The 15,850-nt window shown below is 32.5% G+C and overlaps 1 protein-coding gene across 1 annotated transcript in view; it reads left to right on the top strand.

The window, feature by feature from the left end:
• The window catches only part of PTPRZ1 (protein tyrosine phosphatase receptor type Z1), a 172,472-nt gene that overhangs the window by 131,869 nt on the left and 24,753 nt on the right, over positions 1-15,850 (top strand). The window contains exons 13-17 of the mRNA XM_045564087.1: positions 1,102-1,246; positions 9,255-9,346; positions 12,633-12,718; positions 15,297-15,317; positions 15,490-15,586. Coding sequence (XP_045420043.1) covers positions 1,102-1,246; positions 9,255-9,346; positions 12,633-12,718; positions 15,297-15,317; positions 15,490-15,586 — 441 coding nt within the window. The remainder of the gene's footprint in view (positions 1-1,101; positions 1,247-9,254; positions 9,347-12,632; positions 12,719-15,296; positions 15,318-15,489; positions 15,587-15,850) is intronic.

Below are 15,850 nucleotides of genomic sequence, written 5' to 3'. Positions count from 1 at the left end.
CTCTGAAAGTTTTTTAATAACTTGGAAGAATATCTCCACTTGCAGTGATTTTCAAAGTGCTGGTACAATAATGTACCTGACTGGTCACAAAAAGAGTCATTTGTCATCTTTTAACACATTAACTGCCAGGTGAGTTGTATTTTACTAGTTTTGAGTCCAGGGCCTTGTGAAGCATATGTAACTCACACGTCTCTTTACCTTGGGACCTACTGGGACCTAAGTAACTATTTTTCAAGTTGCATATAACTCATGCACAGAAAACAATAACAAACAAATTTTTCATTAAATTAGAAAGGATCATTTTGTTTTCGAAGTTTTTATTCTATTTTCATCATCAAACCCTGTGGTCCCAAAGAAAAATTTTTTTCCTAGTGTGGCAACCAATGTGTTAAAATTAACCCAAAGACCAAATTTGGACTTTTTCATTATTTACATTTGCATATTTGAAAAGAATTTCTTAAATTTATGTATCCCTTCAATTCACATGCAATAGTATTTTTATTTTTTAAAAGAGAAAAATAATGGGTAAGAAGAGCATTCAAAATAACATTTAAAACCAATCTACAATTAAAATTAAAATAGTTTGCTGGATTGAAAGATAAGCCTAATGTAAGAAGGGTTATCTTAAGATTATTTTCTTTATGATATTATTAATTGTTTCTAATTATTTACCTAATACAGAGTTAAAAATAATTCCACTAAAATTAATTTTAGAAAATTAAGATAATGCATGGGGTGATTCAGTGAGTATCATTTTTCCTGATCATTTTAATTAAAAACTGGGTGGTTTTCTTATTTTAATACTTCTATTTTCCTTGTAGGAAGCTTTTCAAAGCAGTGTTAAGCTCACTTCTTGCCAAGGCACCCCTACCTGGGTCCCAATCTCTGTTGGGATATTGTTGTTTTTCAACTCTAATAGCCTGCCTTAATTTCTAAACTTTTTTTTACTTAAATTGGCTTATAATCGTAGACAGTATTGGCATCATAGAGTCAACATTTTAAAGGTAAGTGACAGCAATGAAGGTTGCAATAATCAGTTGAAAGTGTTGTGACTTTTCCTTCAGTTTAAATATCAACTCTCTCAATTTTCTCCGACTACAGAGGCCAGTAATAGTAGCCATGAGTCTCGTATTGGTCTAGCTGAGGGGTTGGAATCCGAGAAGAAGGCAGTTATACCCCTTGTGATCGTGTCAGCCCTGACTTTTATCTGTCTAGTGGTTCTTGTGGGTATTCTCATCTACTGGAGGTAAGTTGAGTGGTTGTTTTTTTTTTTTTTTTTGGAAAATTTAATTCATAAAGCTCATATTTTGCCCATATTTCATCTGAAAGCTCCTCAGTGCATAGTCAAAATTCCTTTTACTTGAGAGCTTCCATTAATTTATTTGAGTAACTATGAATTCAAGGTGAATTTGTGAATCCAAAGACGTAATAATATTATAACAGTTGATTGTTCTTCATGCTTAAATCAATTAAAGGTAAAATGGAAGAACTTTTACTTCAGTTACTATTTAATACAGTATTTTGACAGTGCATTTTTATATTAATTAAATTAATATTCAAGCGTTGTCATAACATTTAGCATATCTAAGCTTTTCTAAACATTATTATTTAAGAAAATATAACTTGATATAGTAAAAATATTGGTTTTTTAATAACAAAGAGTTTGTACAAGATGCATATCAACTGTGCATACTGATTAAAAATGATAACTCATGCATAAAAGTAAAAATCAAGCAATTAAAATATAGATGTAATTAGGGAATAAAGTTAATGACTATATTAAGAAGCATGGGCTTTTTAAATTACTTATAATTTGCTTTGAGGATGAAATATAGCTTCACTCTCATCAATAATCCATTAAAAGCTTTAAAGGACAAGAATAATTACATCCACCATAAGCTTCCCATCATGTAGAAAGCAGAACACACAGAAAACTAGTAAATTTACTAGGGACATAATGTAAGTCAGCATAACTGTGTTTTTTGGAAAACAAGGACTTTACAATCATATAAGGAATCATATCTGTAAACTAAGAAAGGGCATAGCCTGGTATTTTAGACTTTTGTTTTAAAAGAGAATTTTGTTCAGAAGATCTGTAATTAATTCCTTTTTGTTTAGCAACATCATTCTATACATTCATATCACCACTCTTTCTGTGTTCTCCCAAAATATATTCTCTCAGTTTATTCCAAAATATTTACTCTATTTATTGACTGTTTCCCATGTACCTAGTACTGTGTTAACTACTATTGGGAAATAGCAATAATCAATGAATGAATGAAAGTCATTGCTTTCAAGAAATCTATGCTTATTGGGAAGAAATAATTTTTCATAAAAAATATATAAAATATTACACGGAAGTGTATGAATAGCAGCTGAAATCTAATATTAAGAGGGTTCAGAGAACAAGGGAGCTTGACAGGCCAGAATGTGCAGGGTAAATGTAAAATAAAATATAGGGCTCAAGCTGCATAGGATTCAGAAGAGTTAAAGGAAAAGGGCATTCCAGGCAGGGACACAGCAGATGGAAACAATGGGAAGTAGAAATGAGCTAGATGTGTCAAGAGACGGTGAGGCCCGAAGCATGTAGTTGCATGTAGTTCAACATTGGTTGACTACGTTAGAATGTTTTCATTTCAGTATTTCATATCTCACTTCCTTTACAGAACAGAGTAGACTACAGACTGTGTAGAACAGATTATGCTTTGTTACCCTACATGGGTTAGGAGTCTATTTTCTCCATAACAAGATGCAAACAAACCTGCTTTCTTCAGTCTGCACCCCAGTGATTCCTATAATTACCAATGATTCTTTTTACAGAGGATTCCATGCTCAGCAGAATGCTTTGAGCATTGTACATGATCCATAAATGTTTGTTAAACAAGAATTCATATTGCTTTTCTCTCCCCTCCCCACTGAACATGTTGACTAAACTTTTTGCCACATTGATACCATGTTTGTTCAGATTATTGGTTTCCATCTAATCTGATGTTCCCTGGCAAACTAATTTTTTTAATTTGTGGGAAACAATGTCAAACAAATTTTAAACAAAATCGAAAATGCAACCAAATTCTACTTTGTAGTAAATAGTGCTAGTATAAAGTTCCAATAAAGATGCCAGATGGTTTATAATTATAAGATTGAAATAATTAAAATGACTCTCTTAATCTCTATTACTTGTAGAGTAAGTATATACAAATATATTTTTTATAAATCTAAAAATCAGTGTCTTATTTAATATAATTTGATATTTCATGAAAAATTAAAATCTAGAGTGGTTTTTAATCTTCTGTTAGTAATGGGTCATTTTATCTGTGTTATGTGGGAAAAAGATAGAATTACCAGTTACAAACATATTAATTTGACCTTCGATAAAATGTTTCTGCTTTCCTCACAAACTCTATGTGCCTTGAATACAGAGTATAGCAGTGTAAAATATGAGTACTTTGATGGTTTTATGTATATATTTAATATCTAGCAAATATTTTATATCTATTAAATGTTCTGATAAAATGTATGCTCTTGCCCATTTCAAAATGTTAAATAGTGTTAAATATCTGTCCTACTCACATTCCTGTGTTTGAAGTTAATTCACTATAAAATGTAACTTATTAGATCATAATACACTTAAGGCTATTATGTGCTGAATCACAAGATAAGTGCACAATTTTAGTGCATTTTTCAAGGTTTGTGTGAATTATTCAAATTTCAATGTAGGTGCATTTGTAAATGACATGATTTCACTAGCACATATGGAAACATTTTAGACCTTTGTGAAAACTACAGCCTATGGAAAGGTTTAAAAATCTAATGACATATCAATAACAGTACTAATAGTTACATAGCCCTTATGAGTTTTTTTAAGTTTATATTTAAATATTTCTTAAAAACAGCTTAATTTGAATAAAATTAATCCATCATAAAATTCACCTATTTAAAGTCTACAATTCAATGGTTTTTAATGCATTTTAGTATTTCCGTAATGACTAATGATGTTGAGTATTTTTTTCATATGCTTACTGGACATTTGTATATCATGTTTTAGAGAAATGTGTATTTAAATTCTTTGCTGCCTATTTTTAATTGGGTTATTTGTCTTTTTAGTATTGAGTTGAAAATGTTTTTTATATATTTTAGATACAAGTCCTTTATCAGGTATCTAATTTGCAATTATTTTCTTCCATTCTGTGAGTTACCTTCTAACTTTCTTGATGGTATCTTTTTTTAAAGTACAAAAGTTTTTCCTTTTGATGAAGTCTAACTCATCTATTTTCCTCTTGGTGCTTGTGTGTTTAGTATCATAACTAAGAAGGCATTGCCTAACCAGACCACAAAAACTAACTTCTAGATTTTCTTCTAAGAATTTAACAGAGTTGAAGGACTTATGCTTCCTAATTTTGAAACTTACTACAAAACTACAATAATCAAGATAGTCTGGTACTGGCATAAAAATAGACATATAGATCAATGGAATGGAATTGAGGGACCAGAAATAAGCTCTTACGTTTACAGTCAATGGATTTTAGACAAGTGTTCCAAGACCTTTCAATAGGTAAAGAATAATCCTTTCAACAAATGGCACTAGAACAATTGGATATCCATATACAAAAAAAAATCAGATTGAACCTTTTTTCACACTTTATCCAAAAATGTACTCAACAGGGACCACAGACCAAAGTTGAAGAACTAAAATTGTAAAATTCTTAGAAGAAAATATTTAAAAATATTTCTAATGTAATTTTTTAGGGAAAAAATAATCCTTTTAAAAGGGGTATAATAAATCCTCTCTTTTGTCTGATTTATTTAACTCAAGGTGTTCCCTTACTTTTTGTATAAACCTTGAGAGAAAGCATGTTTTAGCAGAAAGACAGAACAAATCAGAGGTGATAAAATTTGACTCTCTTACCAAGTCCTGCCTGGCATTTGCTATCTGGCCTTGGACATGTCACTTACCCACCTAGGAATTAGTTTCCTCTGTTTATCATTTGGGTGGGTTCACTAGATCATCTTTAAGATTTCAGTAAGACCTTCTTTAGGGGTTCTGTGAATGAATTCAGCATCCTAAATATTGTTTAATTTTTGTATAAGCTTACTAAGGAATGGAATAATACACATTTTTAGCTTTTAATTCTAAATACTTACTGTGATGAAAAGGTGTAAATTAAATAATCAGATTACCATTGATTGATAGGACCTATGTCTACAAGTTTAAAACAGTCATCACTTTTCCATCATGGTTGAGTGATAATTAGCAGGAGACATAGTTATCAACACTTAGCACATAGATGTGAAGACATTCACTGCTTATACTGAACAGATGGACTATAGATACTGAATCTTGTCATACATTAAATAATATGCCTTGAAATTATTTTCCAGATGTTTTAAGGTATAATTTACATGAGCCAAACCATAGGTTTCTAAGATGCAAAATGAATTCAACAGGGAAGATTTTCAAATAGTTATTTTTAAAGGAAAAAAAGAGAGAATTTTTGAGAGCTTTTTTAAGAGTTAGAACCTAAAAAATACCAAAGTTATATTTAGCAAAATGGCACACCTTCAAAAGCAGTATAGAAAAGGACTTTATACAGACACAATTGTTTTTACTGGGGGCAGTGGGAAGAAAAGCAATATGAATTCACTCTGGATCTTAAATTCAAATTTGTGGGTCATTGAAGATAGCTACCAACCCATAATTAGAAGCTTTTTAAGTAGAAGGTCCCTTCCTATGTAAGACTTTACTATTAAATATACCTAAGCAATATACAAATGACCTCTATCCATAATGTAGTCTATATTATTAAGAGATTTCCCACTTACAAGCTTTTTGGTATTATTTATGAGGTTCTTTTTTATAAATTAATGCCAAATGACATTATTGGACTACTTATTTTCTAAAATCAACAAAGATTTGATTACATAGCTGAAAAGAGTGGAGCTGATATTTACCCAGATACTACAATGAACATTAGCAACATGATCAACCTCGATGCTAATATGTTTTAATTTACCCTTTTATATTCTGTGAGATGCTGCCTTCTTCCCTTGCAGTCAGAATTATTGGTGCATCCCCTATTCATCCATCCATCCATCCATCCATCCTTCTTTCTCTACCTATATATCCCATCTCTGCCTCCAAAATGTTTTGAGATTTCAAGTTATCCCATTCGAGGCTCAGGTAGGCAAGAGAATCTAGGATGCAGCTGAACAACATATGGTTGTTGGGATTTACTTGCTATTAGAAATTTATCTACTCATTCAACAAACATTGAGCACCTGTCGTACTCCTGGAACTATATTAAGAGTTGGCTTTACATAAAATCAAAAGAAAGGATTCCATTTTTTTAAAAAATGTAATAAGGATATAGGCACAAAACAAGTATATTACAAAATAATTACCCTAACCACCAGTTAAGAAAAATACTTAAAATAATGTAGGATCATGTCCAGGAAATGAAGATTATCACTGGATTGCTTAGGTATATTTTTCAAACAGTCTTCATATAGGTGAGTGTGGATGGAAGTTTGTTTGGGGTGCAGTGAAAACACAGACGGTGGAGTGCTAAATGCTGCTTAGGAAATGAGAGACTGTTTCACAGAGAAGATACCTCTGAGCTATCTTGAAGGAGGACATATTTTTGTCTGGCATAGTGGTGAGTGAGGCATTTTGGTCGGAAAGAGAACCATGTTTAAAGCAGGGAGGTGAAATACCAAGTAGGAGAGAACAAGGCAGATTCACCGATCTACAACGTGTTTGTATTATTGGACTATAAACTTCAAGGAGAAAAGTCAAACATATAAAATACAGAACTAGAACCAATGGCTAGAAGGAGAGAGAGAGAGAGAAAAGTTCAGAGAGAAAAATATCAATAGTAAGAGCCGTAACAGTGGAGCAGGAAGCCCTACTCTTTGGATACCATTTGGAGGTAGAGTTTTGAGTTAGTACAAGAAAAAAATATCTAGCAACTACAGATGACTGATAAGGAGTGAGCTCCCTCTCACTGAAGGTATTCAGAGCGACCTTCTTAACTTTATGTCAGATTCTTGTATCAGCTGTGATATTGCACTAGCTCCTTTAAGGCATTTTACAACTTTAAAATTCATTGAAATATTTTTAAAAACCTATTACCAGCTTGTGTGACTATATTTCAGAGAAATCAAAAAGATTTTAATTCTGTGATCTTAAAAGCACATCCCAAGTCCAATGTTTACATATCAGTGTGTCAGAACATGTGACATCCAGGGTTGCACAGATAATCCACTTTCCCTATAGTTCCTGCTTCAGTCTGGTTTCAACTCTGCTCGTGTGGCCCTTACATAGGAGAGTTTCTTTGTCATGGGACCTGTGACTCTCATTCTCCCATTCCATATCAGTCTGCCACTTTCCAGGATGTGAACCTAGCTCAGAGTCCCTTTGACACTTGATTCTGTACCCTGTGCCATCTGTTCTTTCTTGAAGATTTTCTTGAGTTTTGTCAACATAGTTCTCTCGGGCTTGGTTATCAAGGCTTAATACTATCACAGCAGAAGGCTAATTTTTTCTGTGTACATCACTGCTTTAGGGTTGTTTCTTTTCTTTTTTTTTTTTTTTGCTTATTACATTAAGGTTATAAATAAACTATATATAATTTTACACTACTCCTACTTATAGCAGTTTATTCATTGAACAAATGTTTGGGGGTACCTACAACATGACAAACACCCTCCTTAGCACTGAGGACTAACAGTGCAATGATTAAGATGAAGTACTTTGCCTTGTTGGGCTTATCCTCTGATAAGAAGAGAGCAACTATAAACATGTACAACAAATAAACAAAAACATAAATAATAGTATTTCAGATAATAAGTGTCACAAAAGGGCAAAGAATAGCGGCTTAGTGGGATGGGCTAATGCTTTTAGCTATCAAGGTGAGGGAAGGACTCTCAAAGAAGGTGGCATTTGGGGTAATGCAGAAATGAGGAGGAGGAGGCAGGCAGAGGGAATGATGGCCAGAGCCGAGGTCCTGAGGTGCTACTGACAGGGCTTCTTTGAGGGAGAAAGAGAGGATCAGTGTGGGCTGGGTGAAGCAGAGAGTTTGTAGACGATGAAGCTACTGAAGTAGATGGGGGCTAGGTCACTGAAGGTTATAGCCCTTGCTAAAATAATTGGATATTATTCTAATTGAAGTAGGAAGCCGTTCAATAATTTCATCTAGGGAACTGATTTACTGAAAAATATCGAGATTTAGGTTTATCACTGTGTAGGAACAAATGTAATGTTAAAGCTCATTAGGATGAATGACTTATAGCTGGAGGGTTTTAAATGGAAAGTGAGATTGGCATTTTCACTCAAACGGATACTTCTGTTTCAACTTAACCACTCATGAATAATAGTTCAAATAAATTAAACCACCCACATCAAAGAGTGCCTTAGCAGTTTTAATTATCTAAATTTTTAAAATGAAGGATGGTTTGCATTACTTTATAGCAGTAGTTAATTCTTTTCTCGGTAGTTTGTAATGTGTTCTTACCAGATGTTACTCTTATTATCTGAATGAAAATAGATTCAGGTGACATTGTAGGTCATAGTTGTCATTGATTCCAAATATATTCATTCTCAAAACCCTCATCAACAAGGGTAGCATCTGTTGGAAAGAAAATCATCCCTGTTTTTTTGTTATATGCTCGTTATTTCCTCATTTAAGTTCTGTCACTACTGCAGTATCATACTTACAGTATAAAGCTGCCTTCTTTTTTCATCAAAACATTATCACTGTTGAAATTTCATTTCTACATAGTCAGCTTGCTGCCTTTTGCTAGCAGCTGAATATGCTCAGAAGTACATTGTCACTTAAATGTTGAGTGGAAATAGCTTTGGACATTATCTCTTTCCACTCTGATCCTATTCAAGGTAGCAGGACACTTTGGTATATAGCAACAATGGAACCTAAGGCATTGAGATTTCCTATATTAGCAAAGTGCTGTTTGATACTTTGAACCAGCTACAACTTCAAATGCCATCTTTGCTTTCAGCATATCTGATATTTGCTTGCTCTTCTGCATCTGGTACGGGGAAAATTTGGAAACCATAAAATTCTTTAATGTTTGTGATTTGTTAAAACAGATGTAGATCCAGCAATCCCTCTTCTGGGTATATATTTTCTTTTGCCTTAATTCTGGAGATTTCCATCATAATTTTTAAGCAGCTCAGAAGTTGTCTTATTATATCCATGGCAGATAGTAGTATAAATTGCTTTCTTTTTTTTTTTTTCCAGAAAGTGCTTCCAGACTGCACATTTTTATTTAGAGGACAGCACTTCCCCTCGAGTAATATCCACACCTCCAACACCTATCTTTCCAATTTCAGGTAATAGCTTAAAGTGTGACCGTGAGTAGCTGGTAGATGTTGAATGAAAAGCACATTGTTGGAAGGTTTGCTTTTATTGGAATACTTTGCAAGTGACTATAATGTAGATTAATACATATTTGTATGGCACAAAATATTTATTATGTCATGTATAAGGTACCTGGGTTTATATCCTGTTCTCATTAATTTTAAACATTCATAACCATTCAGATGATATGTTGAAATAATTTATAATTGTTCAGGTATAGTATGTTTAAAAAAATAAACATTTATAGAAATAACATGTTAGTTAAGAATAATGCTTTTGCTCACTTCCATTACTTTAGTGGAAATCTAAGCAACAAAAATCAGACTAAATCAATGCAATAAATATGAATAGGAGAAAATGACAAACATAAGAATAAGGTCTAATTCCTTTCTGATCATTTGAGTTTATGTGAGAAAAAGTTTGTTAACTACATTAGAAAAAAAACATGAAATGATGGTAATGGTGAAGAAAATCATAATACAAAAAAATGTATGATTGCTTGAAACCCTTTTGTCTCAAATGTTGGAATAGTTGAATATTTGGGAAAACTTTGGCTATTTTTATCAGAATATACTTGGATAACAATACTCAAAAATTAGCCAGGGTCATTTTGATTGAGACACCCACTGACCCTAGAGTTTGCACTGTAAGATAGATTACAGCCACTTAATTAATTAATATAACATCTCACAATGAAAAGTGGCAACAAAAAAAGGATTTGTCTAGAATTTTGTGAACTGGAGGATAGAGGACAAGATGGGAAATAGAAGTTGTCAAACTAGGAATACAAAAGAGGAAATTCATCTATGTGGTCATTTTAAAGAAGTCACTTTAAACTGTCTGATTGATGCTCCATATATTATTGCTAGGGGCCCAAGTTGTACATGATGTCATCTTTTGCAATCTCACGACTAAAGGGAAAAATACAGAAGAAAGAGAAGCATTTTATTTTTTTATTTTTTTATTTTTTTTTTTTTTGAGACAGAGTCTCACTGTGTTGCCCGGGCTAGAGTGAGTGCCATGGCGTCAGCCTAGCTCACAGCAACCTCAAACTCCTGGGCTTAAGCGATCCTACTGCCTCAGCCTCCCGAATAGCTGGGACTACAGGCATGCACCACCATGCCCGGCTAATTTTTTCTATATATATATTTTAGTTGGCCAGATAATTTCTTTCTATTTTTAGTAGAGACGGGGTCTCGCTCTTGCTGAGGCTGGTCTCAAACTCCTGACCTCAAGCGATCCACCCGCCTTGGCCTCCCAGAGTGCTAGGATTACAGGCGTGAGCCACCGCACCCAGCCTAGCATTTTATTTTTTATATTTACATATTTATGTATGTTTTTATACATTTACATTATGTACAGTATATATTAAATATGTATGTTTTTTTATGTTTTATAAAGATAAGGAATAGGAGTATTTTACTGATATTCCTCTTTTGTCAACTCTGTGTCTTTAAACACCACTATTTTATTTCTGCTTTCCTAGTTTATATTAAAATACTGTACATATATTTTAGTATAGCAGAGTTTCTCATTAACATATTTGGGATTTTGAAACTAACGGCTGTCAGTTATTTGTTACATTCCCTTCCTTTCCAAACATACCTCTTTTACATACCACATCAGCATGGGTATGCAGATTAACTCTAATATTATCCAAAGTCCAATATAGTTTATTATTAAAAAATAAAATAGTCCAAAATCAGGACCTTGTCCAGAAAATCCACACCTGTCCACTTTGAATGTCAAAAGAGTGATGAAGGGCATCTCCTCATTTTACTTGCTTGGCTCTCAAAGATTCACTCTTGATTACCTGAATATGCATGTTTTCACATAAAATCAGAAAATGAAAAGATACGTAAGCCTCACTTACTTGCAGACCAATTAATAAAAGAAATTACAAAAAATACCTGACTCAATAAAAATTAGTAATCTGCTTGGGAAAGGAAGTTGGCTGTGCAGGATAGTATCAATGGATTTGAAGGACATTTACTAGAACTAATGATTTAAGTGTGACAAGTCATTTTTGTTTTCTTATCTAATTATAAAAGCTACTTCCAGTCAAGGTCCTTCTGTAGGTGTGAAGGTAGAATTGCACCTTTGTCTAGTATTTCTTAAGCTTGACTGACTAATTCAATTTTAGTATTCAGGTCCACTCATCTAAGAGAGAGAACAGATGGATTCCAATTTTTTTTACTCAACAAATTCTTGGTAACTGAAGCTTAAAAGTATTAGATGGCCTAAATGCTGAACATCTGTTGATAGAAATAACTGTTTCTAGTGAAATGTGTTTGATGTTTCCTTGTCAGAGAAATCACTTGCGAAATTGCATACTGTGAACTAGTAATATGTTTAATCTAAGAAAGTCTTTTCAGAAAAAGGAGAAAAAAATCAGAGCCAGTTAAAATAATTTGGCCCCTTCACAATTAATTAACAGATCCAGTGACTTTGTTTACATAGCATATTTTCAAGTTAGAATTCTTGAAATTTTACAGATTAAAAGTCCCAAAGGCTTTTGACATTATCCTTAATGAATATTCTGCATATAAATGTTTTCTATTATTTATAGGGAAATGGAAAAAAATGTTTTCAAATGTAAATATCTGACTATTTGACTATAAAACATTAAACTATACAATTTTATAAAACTTAAATTTTACTATATATTATGTTTAGTTCACAGTAAAATTGAAAATATATTATTTCTGCATTTTTCCTCAGAATTTACATATAACCCCCACTCATGTTAAAGAAAGTTGTACATAAAAGATGCAGTCCATTGATAAGAAGTGAGGCTTTAGGCCGGGCACAGTGGCTCACGCCTGTAATCCTAGCACTCTGGGAGGCCGAAGTGGGAGGATCACTCGAGGTCAGGAGTTCAAGACCAGCCTGAGCAAGAGCGAGACCCTATCTCTACTAAAAATAGAAAGAAATGATTTGGACAGCTAAAAATCTATATAGAAAAAATTAGCCGGGCATGGTAGCACATGCCTGTAGTCCCTGCTACTTGGGAGGCTGAAGCAGAAGGATCGCTTGAGCCCAGGAGTTTGAGGTTGCTATGAGCTAGGCTGACGCCAGGGCACTCTAGCGCGGGCAACAGAACAAGACTCTGTCTCAAAAAAAAAAAAAAAAAAAAAAAAGTGAGGCTTTGGTGGTATTTATAAATTAACATTGTTCTTTTTAAAGAGGAAATAATTTATTTTCAAGCACATTCATTTCTGTTAAATTATCTTAACACAATTTCTTTATCCACTTTAGATGATGTTGGAGCGATTCCAATAAAGCACTTTCCAAAGCATGTTGCAGACTTACATGCAAGTAATGGGTTTACTGAAGAATTTGAGGTATGATTTTAGTATGTCTGTTTTAAATAATATAGAAAATAGTAAATTTAAAAGATTTAGCAGTAGGCTATATCTTGACCTAAAGACATTGAGACCATTTTCACTTCTAGTAAAAATATTGTTCTGTAATGACTTACGTGTTCAGGAGATGTGTCGTAGTTATCATATAATTTAGAAAATTGGTTTTCTATTTTAAAAGCGAAATTGTACTAGTGGGAAATCAAAAACATTGTTAATTCTCTCCCATAAAATACTGATCTCTAGTATTCTTTTTTAAAATCTGAATTAGTAACACTGATTCTTTTTAATTTTCTAAATTATATAAATTATACTAAACTACTAAATTTCATAATTTTCAGCTCAAGTATGCATAAATCCTTAATTGTAAGTTTTATATCATCATAAATGTATAAAACCCTTTTATTATACAAGGTAAAAATCACATCTTTTTCTCAAGAAAATATACATTTCTAAAAAAATTTGAAGTTCATAATCAGCAAAAATTTTTCCAGTAATATTCTGTTAAAATACTCTTAGAAAGGGCAGAGACATTTACTGCAAATCTGTCATGGCCCACTGAACTATCAGTTAAGCAGATTTTTCAAAATAGGGAGCCAAAAGTCCAAAGTTAACAATATCAACCACAAAAAATAAAAGCTAACATTTGTGAGCACCCTCTGATGTGTCATTGGACTAGAGGCTTCCATGTTCAACCTCCACCCAACTTTGGGAGCTATTTGTCATTATTTCTATTCATATTATTAATGAAATCAAACTCCATTAAAGTTAATTAACAAGGAATAAATAGCAGAGCTAGATTCAAACCCAAATCTGTAATTTTAAACTTCATGCCCTTTCCATTACAGCTGTGAGCAGGCAATCTTCAGCCTCAGCCCTGGCAACTCCCCTCTAGAAAGCATCATATTGCCTTTTTGCCTCCCTCTGCCTAAACCCTAAAGGCTCTGCGGACCTCCCTTTTTGAAGTGCTTTGAGCTGTGATCCTGACCATAGCATCCACTCTCTCCTGATTCAGTCTCCCCGGCGCACTCAGCAACTGACCCAGGAGTCACAGCCATAAAGATATATTTAGGGAAGAAAAATGTCATATATTAGAAAGCTTTAAGAAATCAAAAGCAATAGAAGTGAAGTTTGATATGTTTTTACTAAATTAAAAATAATAGAAATCAATGCATCTAATTCTAAAAAATATCTAAATCATAGCTACATTGAATAAAAAAGCAGTGTGAGGTAATGCTAAGGAAAGTGGAATACTATGAAGAATTACATATTTAAAACATCAAATTTTTTTTCTTATCATAAGCTAGAAGTTACTGGTGGTGTAACTTCAATGTTAACTGACAGAAACTATCAGGCTAACATCAAACAAAATTGTAATTGCCATAAGGGAAAATATGCCAAAGATGGGTCTTATCTTCCAAACATTAACAGAAATGAAACATAAGTAAAAATAAACAATTTCTAATAAAAGTTGGTGGCAGTATAAGCCCAAAGACAGTTTAATGGTTTTCACAATTATAAAATCGTTTTAAATATTATTAAGTGGTCCATAATAATTAAATTAATAAAATAATCTCACATTTTTACTCAAAAAATGTTTTCTTAATTCCATTGCTTTTAACTCACAGTGTGATTGAAGGAAACTTTTCATTAACTTAATAATTAGCTTAATAACTAATAATGCTACACCTTTTAAGTGGTTCATATATTAAATTATTTTCAATTGTTCAGAATGACTTGCTGCAAAAGAGGCCTTAAAAGCTTATTTGGAGAGAGGTTGGGCTATTTACTAATGAATCAGATTTGTATTGGGGTTACATACCTTCTCAGAAATTATAAGGCTTTTATTTTATTAATACTAAATAATTATAAATTCTAAACTAACGTATTTAGATAGAAAACATCTCTGAAAAGTATGTTAATTCATTTTAATAGATTTGCAGAAATAGTTTTTCTGTGCCTATTGAAGTTTAAGCAAAAAAAGATGTCTACTATTTAAATATATAGAAAATACTGCTATCTAAATTTTGTTTCGAAATGATCTAGCATGTGTGATAAAAAAAATTTAGGATATTTTTTAATATTTGACAGCTTTAAATCTGTTAAAAACCACCTAATAGGAAGCTGTTTACTCTTTTAAAAAAACTCAAAAAAATAAAAACAAATAGTATATCACTAATTCAGAGTTTCAAATAGTGCTGTAGTGGTCAAATAAAATTATATTTGAGTATTAGCAAATCTGACTAATATCGCAAAATATGTTATGGAATATGTGGTCCTTCTCATCTGCATTTAAAAAAATCATCATATTATTACATCACTGTCCCCTTTTAAAGATCTTATTTTCTTCTTTTACATAATTTTAAGGTTCCAAATTATTAGACATTTTGATTTGCATGCAACTGTTTGAAACATTCTGTTTTGTTAGTATTTGACAAATGTATTTATTGCATGATCATAGTTTTCCATTGTAAACCTAATGTGAACACTTTTTTTTCTCATTTGTCGTGTGCTGTGGAATTTGATTTCTTTACTTTTTTGGCATTCATTCCCTCATTAGACACTGAAAGAGTTTTACCAGGTAAGGCATTATTTCACTGCATTTTATTTTAGCCAAGAAGTAGTTGTAACATGTAAAAAAAAAATTGTTGTTTGCATAGATTATTTTGTTTGTTTTGTCTTTCCTGTTATATTTTAAGGCACTTTGTTTGAAAGAGTATGTGCTAAAATGGTATACATACAATTTTTTACAGGAAGTGCAGAGCTGTACTGTTGACTTAGGTATTACAGCAGACAGCTCCAACCACCCAGACAACAAGCACAAGAACCGATACATAAATATCGTTGCCTGTAAGTATTTCCTTAACGTGACTCTATTATCATTGTCATTGTTGTGCCTTTACACAGTGTCCTGAAGTCATCTGACAGCAGACCTCGGTGTGGCTGTTCAAGGACCTTTGTATCAGGAAATAAGAATTGTGTAAGATAATACTTAGCATTATATCACTGTAACTTAAATACATTGTACAATTAATCACATCTGTTTCTTTTAAACAAAACAAACTCAAATTTTAATCCAGTCCTTTCCGCAGGCCCTAAGGACTGTACATCTCT

Source organism: Lemur catta, chromosome 11, assembly GCF_020740605.2.
Source record: "Lemur catta isolate mLemCat1 chromosome 11, mLemCat1.pri, whole genome shotgun sequence".
Lineage (NCBI taxonomy): Eukaryota > Metazoa > Chordata > Mammalia > Primates > Lemuridae > Lemur > Lemur catta.
This window is presented reverse-complemented; position numbering and strand designations above follow the sequence as displayed.